Source organism: Myotis davidii, unplaced genomic scaffold (assembly GCF_000327345.1).
Source record: "Myotis davidii unplaced genomic scaffold, ASM32734v1 scaffold200, whole genome shotgun sequence".
Classification (NCBI taxonomy): domain Eukaryota; kingdom Metazoa; phylum Chordata; class Mammalia; order Chiroptera; family Vespertilionidae; genus Myotis; species Myotis davidii.
Genome location: NW_006293700.1, coordinates 2,679,147 through 2,700,508, shown reverse-complemented (window position 1 = coordinate 2,700,508; position 21,362 = coordinate 2,679,147). Strand labels below are relative to the sequence as shown.

The following is a 21,362-nucleotide window of genomic DNA, read 5'->3' as shown; positions in this document are numbered from 1 at the left end:
GTTTTTTGAGGGGGGACCAATTCCCCCAAAGAAAGAGAGTAGTATTTCCAAAAGAAGAAAGGGATGAAAACATTAGAAATTCACTATTTTACCTAAGATGTTTTGGGTTGCAAGAAACAAATCCCAACTTGATCTAATTTAAACAATAAAAACAATTTGTTGACTCACACCACTTGAAAAGTTCAAGTAGGGCCTTGTTTCAGGAGCGCTTTGATCAGGTTCAAGCTCCTTTTCTTCGTGGTTTCCTTTTGTTGGATTTTTCCTGCTGTAGTGTTTTATTCCCAGGCGAGTTTTCAGAACAAGAAATATTATTCACGCCTTCAGTTGAAGTCCTGAGATTCTTTTACTTTTCCATTACCTGTTTCTGTGCTGGCCACTACACTCCTCTCTTCCAACTGGTCCATGTCCAGCTTCTTTATTCTAGATCAGTTATGTCTGTGTATCAAGGCTGACCTACCAATTAAATGCAAAGAAGTCTTGGTCCCTCGAATCCTTCAAAGTTCTGACTGTAAACTATGAAGCCATCTTCTACTATGTTCCAGGAGATATGGGGAAGGAGGAAGCTGGGTGAAGGGCTGAATGCTGCTGAGAGGCACAGGAAGTACAGCTTGCCTCCAATGTCCGCATGGGGAACATGCTGGCTGTCACAGCCTGGGGACTCTATCCTTCTCTGTCCCTCTGCAGAGAAGGACTAGGATGAATGACCACCAGGCTGTTGGTGGGCAAGAATGATTTCCAGGCTGACTGCTACCTTAGAAAGCATCTCTCACTCAGTCTGGCTGGTGTGGCTCAGTGGTTGAGCATCAACCCATGACCCAGGAGGTCACGGTTTGATTCCTGGCCAGGGCACATGCCAGGGTTTCAGGCTCTGTCCCCTGGAGGGGGTGTGCAGGAGGCAGCAGATCGATGATTCACTCTCATCATTTATATTTCTCTCTCCCACCCTCTCTCCTCCTCTCTGAAATCAATAAAAAGTAAAGTAATATCATTAAAAGATTCTCTTACTATTAGCATTTCTAAATAGGATATTTTTAATGACGGATATATCCTGAAAGCTTCACCAAGCTCTACTGTACCATAAATCTCTCCTATAAAGAACAGGAACATTTAATGAAAGTTGGTATATGTGTCAATAAGGAGAAAAAACAAATTGGTTTAGGCTAACACCAGTGGGTGGCCAGCTAGGCTCACTCACTATCAAAGTCACTAACTCCTAGCAGAATTCAGATTTATGCCTCAGCACATTACAGATTCTTGACTGTCAGGGAACTCCAGGGTTATTCTCAAATTCAGTGAAATCTCCAATGCTAAATCAATGCTAAAACAACAAAAATCTGCTGTAATCCAAAGTGACTTTGTGAATTATTTATTAGCAGCTGGAGAGGTGTTTTTTTCCCCCTATATAATCATGTTTTAATTAAAAATTATTCCAGCAATTCTTTTAGAATCAACCTTCTAAATTATTTTGGAAATGTCCTTCTTCATCAGAACCGTCATTTCACAAGGATTTACAAACTGAGTCTCCATGTTCAAAATTTCTCTTACCTCGGGTCAGTTAACAGTTTTCACTAAGGCCAGAGAGGCAAATTTTTCTAATACAAACACATCTTTTGTTTATGAATTTTAACTCAATTTTAAATTGTAAGATTATTGTTTTTAATTAAAATTATTCAAAACATTTTTTTAGAAAATGAAGCATTCCCTCGTATTACTATGACAATTTAAGATATATTTCTTCTAGTTCTTGTTTTTGCTTTGAATTCTTTTACTGTCATTTTATTTGAATTATTAATGTAAATATTTTTAGTGAGTTGCCTCTTTTGGAACAAAGTGGAAGTGTAGAGAAAAAATAAATGGAATAACCCAATATTATAATATTTAACATTCATTATATATTCAATATTTTATGTCATTTTTAATATTCAATAAAACTGGCTAATTTGACATTCCATGACAAACAATTTTGTATTGATAGGTTCTCTGGGAAGAGATTACTTCATTTAATTCTACATGACAAGTTTTTTCTGAAAATATAAAAGCATTAGTAAAAAGAAAAAGATCAGTGACAGTCAAAATTGCATCTTCTCAAGTTCAGTTCCAATACACTAACTGCTATATTACCTGAACCACATCACAATGCTGGTAGTTATAAGGGTGTCCTGATGCTCTCAAACATGTTGGGGGCAAGTTAAGTAGTAACAATGTACATAAATCTGGATAAGGCAATGAGGAGCCATCTCCCTGAATAATCAAAGCAGTTGCATGACTGTATTTTCATGCAATTATTAAGTGAAAATTTCAGGACAAAATTCCTCCCCTCGCCCTAACCGGTTTGGCTCAGTGGATAGAGCATCGGTCTGCAGACTGAAGGGTCCCAGGTTTGAGTCCGGCTAAGGGCATGTACCTTGGTTGCAGGCACATCCCCAGCAGGGGGTGTGCGGAGGAAGCTGGAGGAAGCTGATTAATGTTTCTCTCTCATCGATGTTTCTAACTCTCTATCCCTTTCCCTTCCTCTCTGTAAAAAAATCAATAAAAAATATATTTAAAAAATTCCTCCACTCAACAACATAAATGTTTAATGGTCAATAATATTTGGAAGCTACTGAGATCAAGGCACACACACACCATGGGAATTTTCTTACAAACTGTTAGCATTTGGAAAGTATTTGTTTTCTTTTAAAAAAAAGGGGGGGGGGAGTTAATGATAAGACAACTTAATCTAAAACATTATTCAAACCCTTGTAGAGTCTTCCAAAGTAGAGTGTTAAATATTGTGACCATTCCTTCATAATACTGATGCCTACCTAAAATACATCACTCACTTTATCAAGTGTCTCACTCGAAATAAAGAAAACAAATCTGTTAATAACCCAAGCAGTGTACATGGATTTTCAAGAACAGAAAATGTCAATACTGCCAATGTACTCTGTTTTGTGATAACATTAGAGAATGTAGGTTTTTTATTACTTTGAAAATGATAATAACTTATTGAGATGAAAAATCCAACATGAAGGGAATGTGAATGTCTTCTTTTAATATTAATGGACACCAATGATTTTTTTTTTAACACAGATGGAAAAATGGCTTGAAAATTAAGACCGTCCCTCTTCAAATGTAACCAAGAAGCAAAGAGGAAATGAAAAGTGCATGGTTCTTGGACAGTTTCTTTTTTCTTCTCCTCTTTTCAAAAAAATTCACATGCAAGGTGATCATATAGTTTATTGTTCAAAGTGGGACTCTTTCCAAGAGTGGAAGGAGATACTGTGAATAAGCCAGACCTATGGCATCGCACCTAAGAGGACGTGCAAGGTGAGCTTTTCAAGACTCTTTCCTTCTTACCCTTCCCTCTCTGATCAAAGGAGGCCAAGTGGACAGATTGTGCAGTTTCAGGCAGCTTTTTGGGGAAATCAGAGAAGCATGGATCTAGAAATAGGATCACAGGAGCTAAAGAATAGAATGTTTGAGATATTTTAATCAAATCCCAATGTTTTCTATCTTATTTGTTTTATTTTTTTATACCTAATTTATTCCAGGCTTTTAACCAATTTATCTGCATAGATCATAAATTTTAGAAAGGAGAAAAGAACATATCTCCAAGCTGAATCTTCACAGACTGGCCCTTTACGCTATGCCCCGTGAGCACCTGTGGACTATTTTGCCATGTTTCATGTTATGAGATGAGCACAAACCACCTAACGGTACAGCTGGGACGCAGACAGGAAGGAGCAGGGAGGGAAAAGTGAGCAGCACAGGAGCAGCATGACGGGCACACTAACAAGGCCACCTCAAGCCTGGACAGGAACCTGAGAGCCACTCAGCACGAGGTGCCTCCATGTGGGGAGATGTCGGTGAGCGCTCACACTGCATCCGCTCACTTTCTGGAGCCCATTCCCGGTTCTGACGGCTACTGTTACTGTTTATCACTAAGAGAGTCTTCAGAAAGCTAAACTGGGCAGTGCTGTTGGCTTGACTATGGGGTGTGTATATATGTACAACATGTGACAAATTCTGTTCTTGGACTAAAAGAAAACCCCTTACGGCTCTGTTCCAATACCTTTTTTTCATTCAAAGCATTAGAAGAACTGACCCACACACTATAAATAGAATGTTATGCATTCTTTTCCCCTCGGTGAGTACACAGGAGTCCTTGTTTTATTTGGATTCATTTTCATTTTACTATTCCTGTGACCTGAAAGGCACACACTCTAATTTAGTTAGAAGAGGGAGTGTGATCCTCAAGGACTTACCACCAGCGGGGCACCCAAGCGGGCACCTCCCCTGGGAGACTCACACCCACACGGCTGAGCTCTGGCTCTCCAGGGGCAGAGTCCTTCCCCTGCCCCCACTGGCTTCCCTCTTGGTCTGAAGATGACTAAGGTCTCCGACCCTTCCCATGCTTGCTTCAGGTGCTGCGCTGGGCCATGTCAATGGTTGTGGCCATGAGGGTGTGTGTGGAGGTAATGAGCCAGAGGCAGGAAACACGGTCATCTCTCCCCCCTCCCTCCACTCCATGCAGTTTCCATAGAATGCTGCTGCCAAGGAAGTAAATTGATTCTTGTGGGGTGAAGAGATCTTAGACATTCCAATAGTTTGTAGCCCTCCAAACTCCACGCTACCTGGCAAATATTATTCCTTAGTGTTTAGTCTTTCCCTTTAGGGAGAATTTAATTTAAATTTTCTTCTCAGGGGGCCATTAATGAAAAAAGATTGAGAAATGAGTCTCTATCAATCATTTCCCCTCTCCTGAGCTAGGGAAGGGAGGGACACAGAATGGGGGGAAATGTAAGAAGATGAGGGAAGAGTACGCAGGTAATAGTGGCAGCTGTGGATGAAGAGGGAAGTTGGGGAGAGGGAGGCAGATAATAAAGTGCCCCCACTCAGCCCTGGACCCTGGCCACCAGGGATGCTGGTGGCTCTCACTGTACTGGTTCGGAGAACATGATGCCTTGGGAAGATTTTGCCTCATGTGGTGCTTATCCCATAAGAGCTGCTGACAGTTGAGCTTTTTGGCCTGATGCTTGCGATGGGCCTCTTGGCTGGCATTGTCCCAAACACCATGTCCACCTACGTGTCTGGGTTCCTCACTGGATTGGCTTGAAGAACTGTTGGTTGACTTCCTTTGTTCTTGAGCTTCTTCAGAGATGCAGAGTGAGGGTGCCCGTGACACTGAGGAGTCTAGCTGCTTTCAGCTGGGAGGCGGGCTGTGCCCTTCCTGGTGGCTCTCTACTTACAGAGGCTGATAATACTGCATTTCAATGCCTGACATGCTTTCAACACCTGGAGGCCTGATGTCTCTGTGGCAATATTTACAGACAAACAGTTTCTGTGGTTCCTTTGGGAAGAGGCCAACAAAAAGGGGAAAATGTGTCCGATCCAGAGGCTGACTAAATTGCCCCGGGCTGGAAGGACATACAGGGGCAAGTCAAATTCCAGCTCACTGCCCAGGAAACTGGCCGACGGGTCAGCCCATCTCCTGCCCTTGCATGTTCCCAGGAAAGGCATCCCAGAGCCAGCAATGGCACGTCGTGGCAATCCTGCGATCTGTGCCAGCCCAGTGTCAACTCTGTGCATCACCTCTCCATGAGGGTGTACATACAGTATACACACACACACACACACACACTCACACAGTCCCAAGGACTGAAGATCCAAGTCTATCTATCACACTGAGATAAACTCCGGTCGCACTGCCAGACCATCCCAAACCATAGAAAATTATACACTAACAATTTCTATTAGCCCTGTCATTAATTTGTAAAAAATACAATTACATTCCATGGTATTTTGTGTATATGTAAGAATGTTATTTTGTTTAATGCAGTCATTTCAAATACACTGACCTTTAAACTCTGTTTTCGCATTTTTTTTTAGTTACTAATATGCCAGGAAGTTCAATCCATAGAGTGACATCAAGAAACATGTTCTGTAAGAGCCAAATTGTTATTGTCAAAGATCACAGCCAAAGCCAGAGGATGACAGATCAATGGGCCCTGCAGTAACTCTGGGTATCACAGTGGATGCACACAGCGTGGCTGAAGAATTCCTGCTTAATGGATTATTGAGTATTCATTCCATGTTAATGAATAGCTATTTTATCCTATTGTGGAATATTTGTTAGAAAACATGACGTTTTTCCTTCTATGCTAGGGAACTGACAAGTAATCTCATAACTTTTATTCTTTATTACAGAGATATTATAGATAAATTATAAAATATAGACAAACCAAAAAAAAAATAAACAAATCTTTTCAAGGATATGAAATCCTTGTTTAAGCTAAAAGGATGTATCTTTAAATTCTGGAGAGAAGGGAGAGTCTTTCTGCCTGTGTATTTTAATGTCTGCAGTGCACAGAGAACATTCCATATATTTTCAACTGAATTACCAAACTGGATGAACAATAATTGAAAAGGCAAAGCAAACAATATTCTCCTCCAATCTTACCTCCTAAGCAAGATAGGAAAATACAGAGATTACAAATATCCCAACACATGAGCTTCATAAGCATAAGATCCTGATGTGGCCACATTATTAATAGCAAGGGCTAGAGTATCATCCCACTGCAGCTTTAACAAAATAATTGTTTCAATTGTTCCTAAGTTGTAAAAATACTATTCGTGCAAACCTTGCATTAGCACCCCCACCACCAAGGATTGTTCTGGAGAAATACCAGGTTATGGACTTGAGAAGAGTACAGGAAAAGGTAGTGGTTCAGAGAAGGCACCATACAGAGCTGTTTTCCAAAGGTTCCAAGCCTCAGACAAATGAACAATGCCTTCACTAAGTACCATATAATCAAATGTAAAGAATTTCCACAATATTTCACCACTCAGAGAGGAAAATGCAGACACTCAAACAAACAAACACAGACCCTTTATGAAAACTTAGTAAAGACTCTACTTAGGTTAGCAAAGATTTGCTTAGCTCGATTAATAACTTGGAAACAACTTTATTATTTATAACTGCATAAAAATTTCCAACCCAGTGGCCTTAGCTGCTGTGTGTAGTTTGAGAGTGCCTTCTCAGTGCATACATAATTTGAAGGAAGTTTAAGCAATCTAGCTGATACACAGGGGAATATAATAATATATTGTAATAACCCATTATCAACATTACCTTCTTAGATATTAAGAGAAGGCTGCTGCTTCTAAAATTTGGAGATTTAATGAGTTGCCCCATCTGGGAAAGAAAGTTATTGACCCTATTCCATCTTTACTAGAAATTCTTCAGAAAAAAATATGTGTATATTTAAAAATTTTCTATAGCAGTACTTAATTTTAGATATGTGTTAATAATGCTGTTATAAGCAAATAAACTGCATTAAACTTTCAAGTTTTCTTTGATTTAGCTGCATATTTTCACATAATTGGCTAACTCCCTCTGGAACAGTTGGTGGAATGATGATTTATCCCTCAATTGCCTAAAGACTTGCAAGAATTAATTTAACACCCAAAATACTCCCTTAAATCCAGAGCTTATCTCATTCATCTTCAAAATTCACTCCATATTTTTAGGAGTAACTCAAATACATAACTAAACACTTTAAATTGGAAAGAGCAGTAACCTTTAAACCAAACCCCACAGATATAATACATCTATTTCTTTCTACCAGGGAAACAAATGATTCATAGCAAACAAACCTTCCATTTGCCGCAAAATGCACATTTCCTCATTAGGTATGACAGAAATACAGTTTATTTCATTTAGTAAAGTAAAATGCCTTTAGAAGTCAACAAGACGCAAAACCAGACATGTCAAATGAGAAATTTTATGGTCATCTATTTCCATTATTTATATGTCGCAGGCTATCATGTGAAATCCTAATTTCAGTCAAAAGGCGCATACAGAATATTATAGTTTTTATTCTTTACTGCTTATAGGAAAGGATAATTGAAGAAACTGTAAGTAATTTAAATAATTCATATGAGGACACACTTTTTTCTTTATTCCATATTCCATTTTCATACAAAATATCAATACTATATTTCTGTAGCTGAAGATGAGTCTTTCGACTTTTTACTCATAATTTATATTGCAATATAAAACTAAATATATGGGATAAAAATCAGTGTAAACCTCCAAATAAAATTAGATAAACAGAAGCACGCAGTTGAATTAAATACTGACATTACTGGCAAAAACCAACAACACATTTACTCTGAGATTTGGATATATGCAGGCACAGTGGAAACATATGGATTTACCTTCATTTTTGGCAAACACTTTATGAGCTCTGAGATACCTCAGTTGTGGAAAGAATTCTACCCCAACAGTCAGAACCAACACTGTCAGAGTAGACTCACAAGGAGAAGTCAATGGGTACAACTGGACAATGACTAGTGCCTTACACGGCTTAATAAGACAGACCTTAGACCTTAGCCCATGTGAGGGGCCGCCAGCCCTCTGAGCTACACGTCCTCTCCTTCCCTGCCTTCTAGAGAACCAGGCCAGGAGGCACCTCCTCCATGCTCAAAGACAACACCTTGCCTTTCTTCAGGATGGAGCCCAGGCCCCAGCTTCTGCAAGACTCCCTGCCTGATGGATCTGAGCTAGTGATTTCTCTAAGACATTAACACACAGCGCAGGGCAACCAGACTCCTCCATTCTCTGTTGCCCAGACTGCTCCGACCTAATAACATCTATGAAAGGGTAATGCCATTTGATGGCATTGCACAGGCAGAATAATGCTACGTGACTAAATACGATTTTGGAAAGAATTCCTCACCATCTCCGTAGCCATGTTTTGTTCTGCCTTACCAAGACATTGTCGAGGAAGAAAAGCACACCCCCTGGAATGCAGGCAGCACCTTCCCTGACCGCACACCGCGAAGCCACGCCGCGCTTTTCTTACCTTTGCAGCCACCGAGGAGTTGGGCTTCTCCAGCAAGTCCCACAGCTTCTTCCTTTTCTCGGGGCAGCAGGTGTTATCGAATTCTTCTCCCTCCCGCTCTCGCATGGTCTCTGCCTCACGCCTCAGTTCTTCATTCATTTGCTCTTTCTTTTGGTGATACCTGGCTTGGCAACAGGACTCCAGGTAGATCTCATCAATGCCCCAGTAATCTAGCTCCTGGCCGAAGGAGAGAGCACACATTTCTTCCATCATATGGAGTTTCCCTGTCCGGTAGAAATTCAAAATGGAAGTGAAGGCGCCTGGATGCCGATCAAAGAAGTACTCATTTTCGTTCAGGTTGTAGTCATCGCACACCTCCAGGAGGCTCTCGTGCGTGTTGCAGTCTCGCAGCTTCCCCAGGCGTGTCCTGGGCAGTCGGTCCAACGTTCTCCACAGGACCTCGTGGTTCAGGCCCCCCACATTGATTTTGACTCTTCGTGAACACGTTTTGCTCCGGACAATGTCCACAGGTTCTGGTGGGAGAGAGAGTGTTGACCTTGAAGTCTTTCTGTTTAACCCCGGGGGAGCCTTTTCTGCCATTTTGAACTGAACAGAGTCGTGGAGACAGAGTCTTCAACACAATGAGCCGTGGAAGGTCAGCTAAAGTGACATCCCTCTGAGGCAGGCATTTCCACGGCCACACTGGAAAAAAACCAACAACCATCTGGTTACTTGCACTTTTCCTAAATCATGTTCCCTTCTATGGGATCACTCTTATTATGCACAACAAGGAGGTATCTTATTAATATTATGTATTTATGGAGATGTGAATCTTTGCTTTAAGATACAAGTCAGGAGAAGGCAACAAATGTACTACGCTGTATATTCAAATTAACACACCTATGGGTGGGCAGCTCCCAGATTGGCCACCAAAGACCTCTTTCTCAAGCTCCAGACTAAAATATTCATGTGCTGATCACCTCTTCCTAGATAAACCTTAAACTAAACCAACCACGCTTCCAACTGGCTACACCAGTTCCTGTTCCTGCTCCACCTAGATTTAGGGCCCTCTGCACCCTCATGCCCAGCCACCCAAAACAGGACTCTGAAAAATCCTGATCAATCCATCCATCCACATCCAAATAAGTACTTGGTTTTACTTAACCAACTGTACCTCCTAAATATGCGTAAGCCCTCGCCACCATTGTCCGGTTCCCATTACCCTCTGAACCATGATGCTGGTTCAAACCCTCAGCATCCCTTGCTGGCATTTTTACATCAGCCTCGTAACTGGATCCCAACCTCTGGTTTTGTCTACCTAAAGCCCATTGTCCACATAGTCACCAGAAAGACCCACTAAGATACAAGCTTGGCCTTGCCATGCTTTCAATCTTACAAAGGCTCACTGTTAATAGCAGTGCAGAGTCCAGTTAGCCCTTAGTCCAGTTAAACCTGGCCTACCTCTCATCTGTCCCTCATCACTACATTCCAGCCACCCCAGTGTGTATTCGGTCTTTCTTCATGCTGTGTACTGGAAGAGCCTCCACTTTTCCCACTTCTTTTTGACTCACTGCTGCTTGCTCTTCCAGAATCAGGTCAGACATCACCTCCTCCAGAAACCCTCCATGATATCCCTCCTCTAGGAATTCTCTGTGAATGTCTCTTCTATTTCATCATACCACTGCCACAACGCCTTTCCCACAGGATGTTGGGTGCTCTTGAAGACAAAGACTATCTTCTCTGTTGTTATATCCTTATCACTGAGCACAGTACCTATATATTGTGAGGGTTTATAAATGATAAATAATGAATCAATTCTTTGTTTTCAAGAATATGGCTGACAAAAGATCTAGTAGGGCTAATGTATATGGCCAGAAAACACCTAAATGGAATTATTAGGATCAGTTGCCTAAAAAGCAAAGTATCTATGTTTAGGTTTGTGTGGCTATAGGATATCAGTGTATATGTGTATATGTCTGTGTGTATATTCTTTTTCTCCACGTCCCTTTTCTCCTTGTACCAAACTTTAAGGCATCGCTGCTCTAACATTCCTTCTTGCTGACCTAGTATTCTTTACTCTGATCTACAGAAGCAAGCCATCTTCTTATGTGATCTCCCCCTATAATGTTTTTGCTGAGATTCACAGAACTTCAGGAAATTCATCCAAAGCACCACTTTTAATGAAAACACCACGTTTCACACAGTAAATGGTTTATACCAGTGATTGTTAACCGTGTGCCGCAAGAATTTTTTAAACATGCAATACCTGACTACTTAAGTCAGGAACACTGACCTCTTTTTCCTTAGATTGTTAAATTAAAAAAAAAATGACAACAGCCAATACGACAATAGTCATCCGGTGTGAATGAATCAAAATTACACCTTTTTTTTCTGTCATAGCAGCAGAAACTACAATATCTTTTTTGGTGTGCAGCGGGATTTTAGTAATTAGTTTATGTTCCATGAGATGAAAAAGGTTGAAAATCGCTGGCTTATACCAAAGGGAACAGCTTTAGATTTAAGAGGTCCTTATAATTAAAGCTCTCTTTTAAGATACACACCAATTTCTGCATGTCTCTGGTTTCTCCACTCCTATAAGTTAAAATTATTTCTCCATTTGGAAACCAAATATCCTCTCAAATGAAAATAAGTCAAATTTATGAGAAAAATATAGATGGACTATGTAAGAAGAATTTCAAATATAGCCAATAAGCACACTTGAATTGGGAGTTTTTCACAGAAATATTTTAAGCATATACATTCACACTTCATCGCAGACAGAAAAGCCTATTTTTACAAAATAAAGAAGAGTTACAATCATTGAGCAACTTAAATTCTCTGAGCCTCAATTTAGAAAATGAGGATAATAGTATCTACTTTACAGACAATATTCTGATGATTCAATGAGAAAGTTTATGTGCTGTGTTCACCCCATGGAAGTATATCTGAGTAGAATAAGAAATACTTTCTCTCCTCAGTTTGGTTTCCAATTACTGAAAGAAAACTAAGATGAAAAGGTATACCAGTGTCTCGTAAATAAATGGTAGTATTACATTTTTTTCCTTATGCATATGATCTGTCTTCTCAAGTGCATTATGAGCCTCTAAGGCCAAGAATTGTTATTCCCACCTTTTCTCTACTGAGCATTGTACCTACACATAACAGACACCTCATAGCATGTATCTCCGATGCCACTGATCCCTGTGTCCAAACCTTGTATTCAGGTGACAATGTACTATGTGTACATAAAAACAAAATTGAACGGCAATGGTAAGGTCAGGCAAAAATCATGAAAATATTAGAGATGAGGAAATTCCAGGGATGAATCTGAAAATCTCTCCTCCATTAAACAACTAGATTGTAAGTGCAGTAACACTTATGCAGATTATATGAACTGTCCATATGAATAATAAACAGGAAGGCTAATCCACTTTTGGCTACAAATAAACGTAAAATGAATGTACTCTCTCTGGAATATCACATCTCACACTGATGTGAAGAACATAAATGGTTTTTCAACTGATTATAATATCAGATGAGAGGTTTTCCAGAAAGAGCGAGAACAAATTCCAATGTGACATGAACATCTCATGTTTGTGGTCAAGGGCTTAGTGTGACTTTCTTTCTTGTAAATGTCATCACTAAAAGCATAAATGCTATGTCACGGTCACTGGTAGGTCACCCTTTGTCTTAAATAGTTTCAAAATTGACTTAGAGTGACTTTTCCTTTCTGTAGGGTATGTGTCTCAAATGAGGAGAGGTCATAAGAGTTAAATTTCAAAATATCTTCTTTACTGATCAAGAACTTGCTATTATAAGAAATCCAGTGTTGATTACAAACCCCACAGTAAAAGACAGACTGAAATGCAATGCCCTTTCTTCAAAGCAAGGGGAGAGAAACTCGGAGAGGGAGGATGTGGCCTGTCGATTTGATTTTCTGAAGATCTAAAGACGATGCGCTCTGATTGTTCCTGTGGCTAACGTTTTTTGATTCTCCCTTGGCAGAATGCTCTGCCTGATACCTGATAAGAAGTGAGGGCTCAAAGGCACAAGTTCCTGAGCAGGTGAAGAGCTGTAAACAGTGCACAGCACCAGCCCTGATCAGCAATCTAAACTCCTGGGGCCTTTCTGCCTCCCTGCCTGTCATTATCCTCCCTTCTCGCTCTTCCTCTGCGGGTTTTCTCTCCCAGCGTGCCCTATCTCTATCTCCCCACACACTGCTTATCTTTCTTCCGTGCCTCTCCTTCTCTTCCTAGCCAGTTCCCTAGATCTTTCTATCCTCAGAGCCTCTTAACCAACTACAAAACCAAACTTTGTATTTTCAAATTTGTTCATACCTCATAAAGTTCCCTAGATCCTTATGATGAATGAAAGCCTCCTGAGCTGAAAATGCCATGTCTCTCTCCAGGAGAAGGGAGAAACATCTACACTGTTTTTGTTTTTGATGAGATAACAAAAGGGGGCACTGCTCTGAGGCCCAGGACCCCAGGTCCAGGTGGGCTGACCTGCAACTCTGTCTCCTTTATGAACGGACTTCAGTTTCCTCACCCATTAAACAGCGGCATTCCCATGCCTACAATTCTTCGCTCTCCTATGACTCTGTGGCCTTTACCAGCCTCTCCCTCCAATCACTATCCTCACTTAGGAAGACATGAGCATCATAATATCTCAGAGTCCACAAGAACATTCTCTTACGTTTAGTTTCTGAAGCAAAGGTGGTTTTCATAATTTATTTCAAGAACCCTTTGCTACTTGTCAGGGCTTGAAACAGACTATCTTCCAAACATCATAAAGTTTCATTAATTTTACTTGGAGTTTAGTTGGTTTTCTAACTTTTCAGTTTTAGTCTATGTTCGTTGTTGGCATACTAATTTCACTTCTAACAATGAATCTGTTGGTTCCTGCTCGGTTAGGGACCATGTCTTGCCACTCCTAAGAGCGTATAAAATTTATGTTTTTAATTTTAGTAATTAAACTGGATATGATGCTATGTTTTCTCACATAAAGTGTTATAAGTGAAACCCCCTAAGAATTAATCATATAATTCAATGTAGCATATATAAGTATAATACAAAATATAATAATTCAGTGTCACTGTTATGCAACCTTGTAGAATTTATATGAATAGTTATAAACAGAATGCACATTTATAATGTAAAGGGCAAAATCCCAGTTTGTTGATTTATTTCACCTCATTCGATCAATTAAAAGTCAAGCTTGCAACAGTCAGTGGACCCGTGCAAATGAAGTCAACGTCCCTTCATTAGGCTGTTAGAGAGGAAAGTGACGCCTTAAACAATAAACAACAACAAACATTCTGATTTTGCACAGCTGCACCGTGCTCCTACCAGCAGCGTGGAATTATGCTGCCACCCATTCAGGGCCCAACCTGACAAAACACAACGTTCTGATCATGGCATGGTAATTACAGCCTGAGGCTTCAGGTTTGAAGGGAGTGGGGTGCGGGGGGTACTGCAGTCTCAAAGATACTACCATTATGGCATATACTTGACACGTCCTTAGAGTGGCTAGGCAGGGTAAGTGTCCTAGAAGGATGAAAAGCGGGTCTTTCTAAAGATCCAAGGGATGCGTAACGTTTTGTTTCTCTGTTGCTCCTACACGCCCAGCAGGCATTTGCAAACAGGCAGCTCGGGGACCTTTAAGTCTAAGTCACTCTGTGCACAGCTCTAAAGCATTTCTTACATGTTTATGTTTGGTGTTACACAGTAAACGCATCTTTTCCCCCCTAACAGCTGTATCTGTTTCACAGAGCCACGAAGATTTCTTACAGTAAGGCACTGTAACTATTAGTTGGAAATATAATCAATCAATGCTTTTAAAAAGACAAATTAGTACTCACCAAAATTTTAAAAAGTACCTCCAGAATTTACGAATGGAAAACCATAGAATTATAACAAGTGAAAAACAAAGCAAAATGATTTGAGAAATATAGGTCGTGTTTTAAAGTAAGGTCTTGGAAACTTTCAGCTACCCTACAAAATTCAACAAACCTGCTGCATGGCTTTAGAACAGGGCCCAGATAGTGCTGTATGGTGCTTACCAGAGGGAAATGGGGTTCAGGGGAGGTGGAATAAATGACTTGGGTTAGTGAACATGCAATACACTATACAAATGATGCATTATAGAATTGTACATCTGAAACCTATATAATTTTATTAACCAATGTCACCCCAATATTTAATTAAAAATATTAATGAACTCCACAGTTTCTTTTTTAATATGTCAATAACTAAAACACTGTCCTTGTCCTTTTTCTGCAATCAAAGGCTGCTAATATCAATCTGTTCCTTAGTTTTTTTTAAAAAAATCCAGGACTCTTATCCTTGATATAACCGATGCTTTTTTTAGATACACTCAAACAAAATCCTAAAAGCTTTGAGGAAGCGTTGTTGCAGTAAGAGGAGAAGAAGACAATAAGAAGAATATGTAATATGAGTATCTTTCAATACCATAGATGCCTCCAAATAACCACATTATAAATAAACTATTTTCTTTAGACACATAATATGATTTTTATTCATCAGAATAGAGAACTATTTAAAGAATTCGATTCTCTATATGTGTTTGCTATAATTACTGAATTAAACACTCAGTTTGCCTTTAGAAAAATGACCTTTAAAAGAGTTAGCTGACAAAAAAAGTCCTTTCATACTCTGAAAAATATAATACTGACATTATAAGGCACCTTAGACCTTTTCTAAACTACCAGGTATAGTTGTGGCTGGAAATTTTCAGTCTGTTCCAAAACACACTCAAAAAGGCTCACACTTTCCTGTGAATGCTCAGCCATTCAGCTGGTGGAAGATTTTCTATTATGGAGGCTCAAGTGCCCTTTACATTGGGACCCAAGAGGAGTTCTTTTAAATGTCTCCTTTTGGGAAAGTCTCCCCAGAGTCACAATGGCATGAAGGGGATAAATAAAAATGAAAGGTGATGAGAAAAGTGAAAAAGGCAACCCAGAGAGAAACTGTTGGTGCCACTGAAATGGATGAGAAACAGGGCTGTCCACCCTGGAATCTATATATATAAAGAGCCAGGGGCCATAGCAGCCGAATGGACGACTGAACAGGCTGAGTGGGGCAACAAGGCTGACAGGGGGGTTAGTGAGGGACGACCAAACGATTGAGCAGCAGGCTATGTGAGGCAACCAGGCTGTGAAGAAAAGCAGTATGTAATTGGTTGTCATTGTCGTCATTATTTTTATAGTGTTAAATAAAAATAGTAAAAAGAAAAAAAAACCTAGCCCTGGTAGTTAGGGGTGACCAGGCCAACAGAGGGGGGGGCCATTGGGGGCAACCAGGCTGGTAGAGGGGCAGTAAGGGGCGACCATGCTGGTGGGGGGAGCAGTTAGGGGTGACCAGGCCAGCAGGTGGGGGACAGTTGGGGTGACCAGGTTGGCAGGGGAGGGGCAGTTGGGGGTAACCAGGCCGGCAGGCAGAGGCAGTTAGGGGTGATCAGGCTGGCAGGCAGGCAGGTGAGCAGTTAGGAGCCAGAGGTCCCAGATTGTGAGAGAAATGTCTCACAATTGGCAGTCAGGCCTAAATCGGCAGTCAGACATCCCCCAAGGGGTCCCAGATTCGGGAGGGTGCAGGTTGGGCTGAGGGGACCCCCCCTCCCCAGTTTACGAATTTTTGTGCACTGGGCCTCTAGTGTTCTGATAAAAGAAGTCACAAGCTTCACCTGCTATCTGCTATACTATGTGGATACCATAGCCTTCCATTTACATGGTTGACTTAAATTTCATATTCCTCTGGGGATCTTCTGGCATCGGTTAGATTAGGCCTCTATGAAACCAAGTAAAAAGTGTTCATGGAGTTTGGATAGGATTTGAACATTTTGATACGTTTCTTCAAATAAAATTAGCTTTCAGATCCTGGAATGTTTAGTGGTAAGATTCTTGACAAGGGATGTTTCTCAGTTAAGCTCCATTTAACAGTAAGAACACACTTTCTAATATTGAATTCTGTCTCCTCACTTCACCACAATCAAACACATTATAGGCAATGTGGCTTTCTCAGCTTAAATACTGAGTCTGATTTGAGATTAGTTCCTATGACTTAAACATTACACCATGCTTTATATACCTCCGTGTGTGGAGACTAGAAGCACAGAACATGGCAGAAGAGACTAGGATCTAATATGGTCAATTTTCTTATTTACAGCTTTCAGAACTGAGCTCCAGGGAGGTCATGTGACTTGACTGACCTCTGGTACTTGCTCAACTTGAATGAGAACCAGATCTCTAGATGCCTATAGAAGTCTCTTTCCATTACACCCCATGTATTATCCTTGCTTTTTACCTTCTAGTCAAAATTTTTAAAAAGCTTTACTTCTTTGTCTATTTCTGTGTCAAAATATTGATTCCAACTATTCTAAGTTGAGATGTGTTATCTCCTATACGCTGTTTGTTTCTCTAAAGGGCAATGGCTGCAGGCAGGCACCTTGACCAGCTGGCTCTGAAGAGAGGTGCCCTTCACAGAATCGCTTTCATGACCTCTGCTTCCCTAGTTCTAGTTTTTATGGTAGTTCCTTCTGCTCCTGACCCCTCCAGCGACTTCTGAACCCTGTGCCCCAGCACCAGCAGATCAGGGCTATTTCTTGCAGAAGACCCTCCCATGCTTCCTGCTCTCATGATAAAAACACCATTCAAAGACTGCAAGGTCTGTCCCTACTTATCTCTGGAGTTCTATCACGTACCTTACTCCCCCTCTCTAGCTCTCTTTTAGCTTTTTCTTTCTTTCCATGTGCGTAGGGAATCTGTACACCTTCTCTTTCCATCCCTCTTCATGTGTTGTTGTATAGCCTCCCGGTGTCCTCGCTTATACAAAATTCCTCCTGTCTTAGGAACTTATATATGCCTGGCCGGTGTGGCTCAGTGGTTCAATGGTGACCTATGAACCAGAAGGGCACAATTGATTCCAGATCAGGGGGCATGCCCGGGTTGCAGGCTTGATCCCCAGTGTGGGCATGCAGGAGGCAGCCAACCAATGATTCTCTCTCACCATTGATGTATCTATCTCTCTCTCCCTCTCCATTCCTCTCTGAAATCAATAAAGATATATTTTTTAAAAGAAGAACTTATATAGTATCAGATGCCTTTTACCTGGAGCACTTGTCACAATAGCAGTTTTATATTTTTGGAGATTAGTATTTTGATTATTTGATTAATATCTAATCTCCCCACTAGACTTTAAGTTTCTTGAGGGGACAGATCATATTTTATCTTACAATTTTATCCTGAGTGCTTGGTATATAGTAGACAATAGATCCTGAATGAAACTATACCCATTTAACTAATATCTATTTCAACAATACATATTAGTTGAATAAAAAAAGTAAATAAGATTTATATTTTATTTGAAAATCATTTTCCCCCTATTCCACCTACCTCACATTACATGCCACTCCCCAAATCCAATATGACTTTCATGTATGAAATGCTCTTTTCCACAATCTCCATCTGATAAACTCTTACTGATTACTCAAGGTCAAGAACAAATATCTTGTCTAGGGAGCATTAATCTCATCTGCCACAATAGGCTAGAAGTTTGTTCCACCTATTATAATATGCTTTTCTCATTGCAGCATAACTATTAGCTTAGAATTCTTTCATATTCATTCATTCTGCAAATATTTACGAGGTCTTACTTTGCTAGAGGCAGAGTCTCTGACACCATGGAGCTTGCCTACTAGTGGAGGTAGCAGACATTCAACATACAAACACACGAGCAACTAAGTATAATTGTGACAAAAGCTACAATGGAGAAGGAGGTGGATGTGAGCGCTAACTGAAAACACCTCTTCGCTGTGAGTTCTTAAAGGTGATGAACACATCTTGTCCATACTTGCATCTTTGATACACAAGTACTTAATAAATGTTTGTGGATTACCCAAAAGAATGAGTGGTTGAAAGAATGAGTGCTTTGAATAATGAATTTCAACGCACTATTATCCTTTTTTTTTGTTGTTGTTAAATGTTTTGGTTAACATAATCAAATGTCAGTTTATTGCAGTGACTTCCAATTTGCTTAGAAGTTTTGCTGGCCCTGATTTGCCTGGGTTTAAATAAAAGCGAGGTTTTCTGGAACTATGTAGGAAGAAGTGATAAATAAGACTCTGATAATTACTGCTGACCCAAAATGGAATATGCTGCTGCCAAAGAACGCTACTGGGCCCAGGAATGTTCTAGCAGAACCCAGGTAATACCTGCCAGTAGGCCCAGAGGCAACTTCTCCTCTGTTGAGAGACTGACAAGACTGCCTCCAAACTGTCTTCCCTCATTGGAATTTTAAGGTTCTATGAGATTTTGGTGTGAATGCTACCCATCCACACATTCCTTTGGAAAGATGACGATGAACAGGAGAAAGTTCAATTTTTGTCAATTTCTTAAAATTTGACATTAGTGAATTTTCTATTTCTCAGCTTCCACTCATTGTTAGGAAAAACATTCAAGCCAGTGAAGCCAATATGATAGAATTTCTACCAATAAAGGAATAAAGTAAAATATAAGTATCAAAGTTAGTGAATCCAATTGCCATATGAAGACTTTAAAAGAAAGGCAAACTTGAATCAAAGGAATGACCCCACAGTAATGGAAACACAAGAAGAGAAGTATTTGGGTTGGGAAAATAACAAAGTGAAGGGCAGCAATTTTTTCCTATGCATTCAAAGCATAATATGTAAGCGGCCACATTTTCAGACTCAAAGCAGATTGCTGCCAAAATTCACCCCAGGATGCTCAGCATAGCCACATCCATGGGTACCTTTCCTGACTGAGCATATTCAAAATAATGTGTTCTGGACTCTAGTATGAAAAAAACAACAAAAAAAACCAAAACAGTTTCCAACAAATCAATGGGATCCTTCATTAATGGAACTAATTTTTAAAAATCAGAATGTGTATGCTTGATTTTTTTATTTTTATTTTTGGTGCATTAAGGACAAAAGGGAGGAGGTTCACTGAATAGAGACATCCATCTCACACCACGTCCCTCATGAACAATGTTTTTCATCCACTCTGTCATCAGTGAGGATCATTAAACAACATTTTTTAAGCAGCCATCTGTGTATGGCACTTTATAAATATTCCTCCCCTCGTCCCTGCCCCCTTCTCAATCTACCATGTGTCTCTGTTGGATAAAATGCTTGGGGAGCCACAATGATAATAAATAATAAATGGTAAGAACATTAAGGCAGATGGATGAGATGACCTACTAGCATCTATGAATCTTAGGAAATTAAATTTTACTGCTAATAATATAATTTAGCACAATTTGATAAGAAAATATCAAATCAAGCATTTGATGAGGAAAATGAGCTCATCATATTCCATCAACATTTTCTAAAATAAAAATGTGAAAATTAGGGACCACAGATGGGCTGACTGAAGCCCAAGTTCATGTTACTTATACCAGATGATACAGTCTTGGAATAAATAATCTGAAAAACAGTGTGAAAGAATCATAAAAATCATGACCACAACAGTGAAATAGGCAATGTTACTTTGGACCAAGGGTGAAAATATTCAGAAATAAAGAACAGCTATTGTTTTCATTGAAAGAAGGAGCTCGGTTAAGGATGGAGAAATTGTAGATGTTTTCCCCTTTTTTCAGTTCTTCTTTAATGTTGATATACTATTGTTTAATTTTTTCTTCAAGGGAAGGACTCATTCTAGACTTACAGATGGTGATGCCTGAAGCACTCCTTTTCGGCTCTGCAAGCTTCCTGTAGGCAGGATCATCATAAAAGAGCATGTCAGTAAGACATGAGCCAGAGCAATGGGATCCAGATTTTCGATTTAGATTTTATTCCAGCTTAATATTAAAATGTCCATAAGTAGAAATTATAGTTCTTAGAAGGTAGGAGTATTCTTGGAGTTGTATCTAAAGGAGAGCCAAAGTTATGTTTTTTGTGTGTGAATTTGGTTAATAATATTCATTTTCACCATCTACCACATAATGAGTGATCAGGATAGCATACAGTGCTTATCCCATTAAATCCTCATAACGAGAATTCTCATTAATTCCCAACCATCATGGGGTCAGTATTTTATTTTTGATTTACAGATAAAGAAACTGAGGTTCAGAAAGGTGAGTTCCTGGCTCAAGATAACACAACTAGCAAGTGCTGGTTCCAATCCAGCATTATCTTAAAGAGCATGTTCTTAACCTCATAATGCTGGGGATTTTCCTTGAATAGCAAGCAGGCTTCTAGATGCCTCAAATGATAAATAAATGGAAATATGGGACCGATACTGGGAGATCTTTTTAGCATGTTATAGAAGGAAAGAATGGGCCTCAATAATCCTGTGCCATTACATCTACCCCTTGATCTGAGTGGCTTACATAAAACACATTCAAGGTTCTAATTTTTTATGAATAAAGACATAAACAGGTTTGGCAACTGTCTCAGCAATTCTAAGTTTTTTAAAACTAACAAATTTTAGTATCTGACTTTCAAAAGTCATGCGATTAGTCTCAATATTGGAGATTTATAGTCAAGATAGATGCTTAA

The 21,362-nt window shown here is 39.8% G+C and overlaps 1 protein-coding gene across 2 annotated transcripts in view; it reads right to left on the bottom strand.

Moving 5' to 3' along the window:
• The window catches only part of KCNB2 (potassium voltage-gated channel subfamily B member 2), a 334,334-nt gene that overhangs the window by 297,884 nt on the left and 15,088 nt on the right, over nt 1-21,362 (bottom strand). For both annotated transcript variants that reach the window (XM_015566256.1, XM_006767323.1), the window contains one exon: nt 8,850-9,530. In XM_015566256.1, coding sequence (XP_015421742.1) covers nt 8,850-9,428 — 579 coding nt within the window. In that variant the 5' untranslated portion in view covers nt 9,429-9,530. The remainder of the gene's footprint in view (nt 1-8,849; nt 9,531-21,362) is intronic.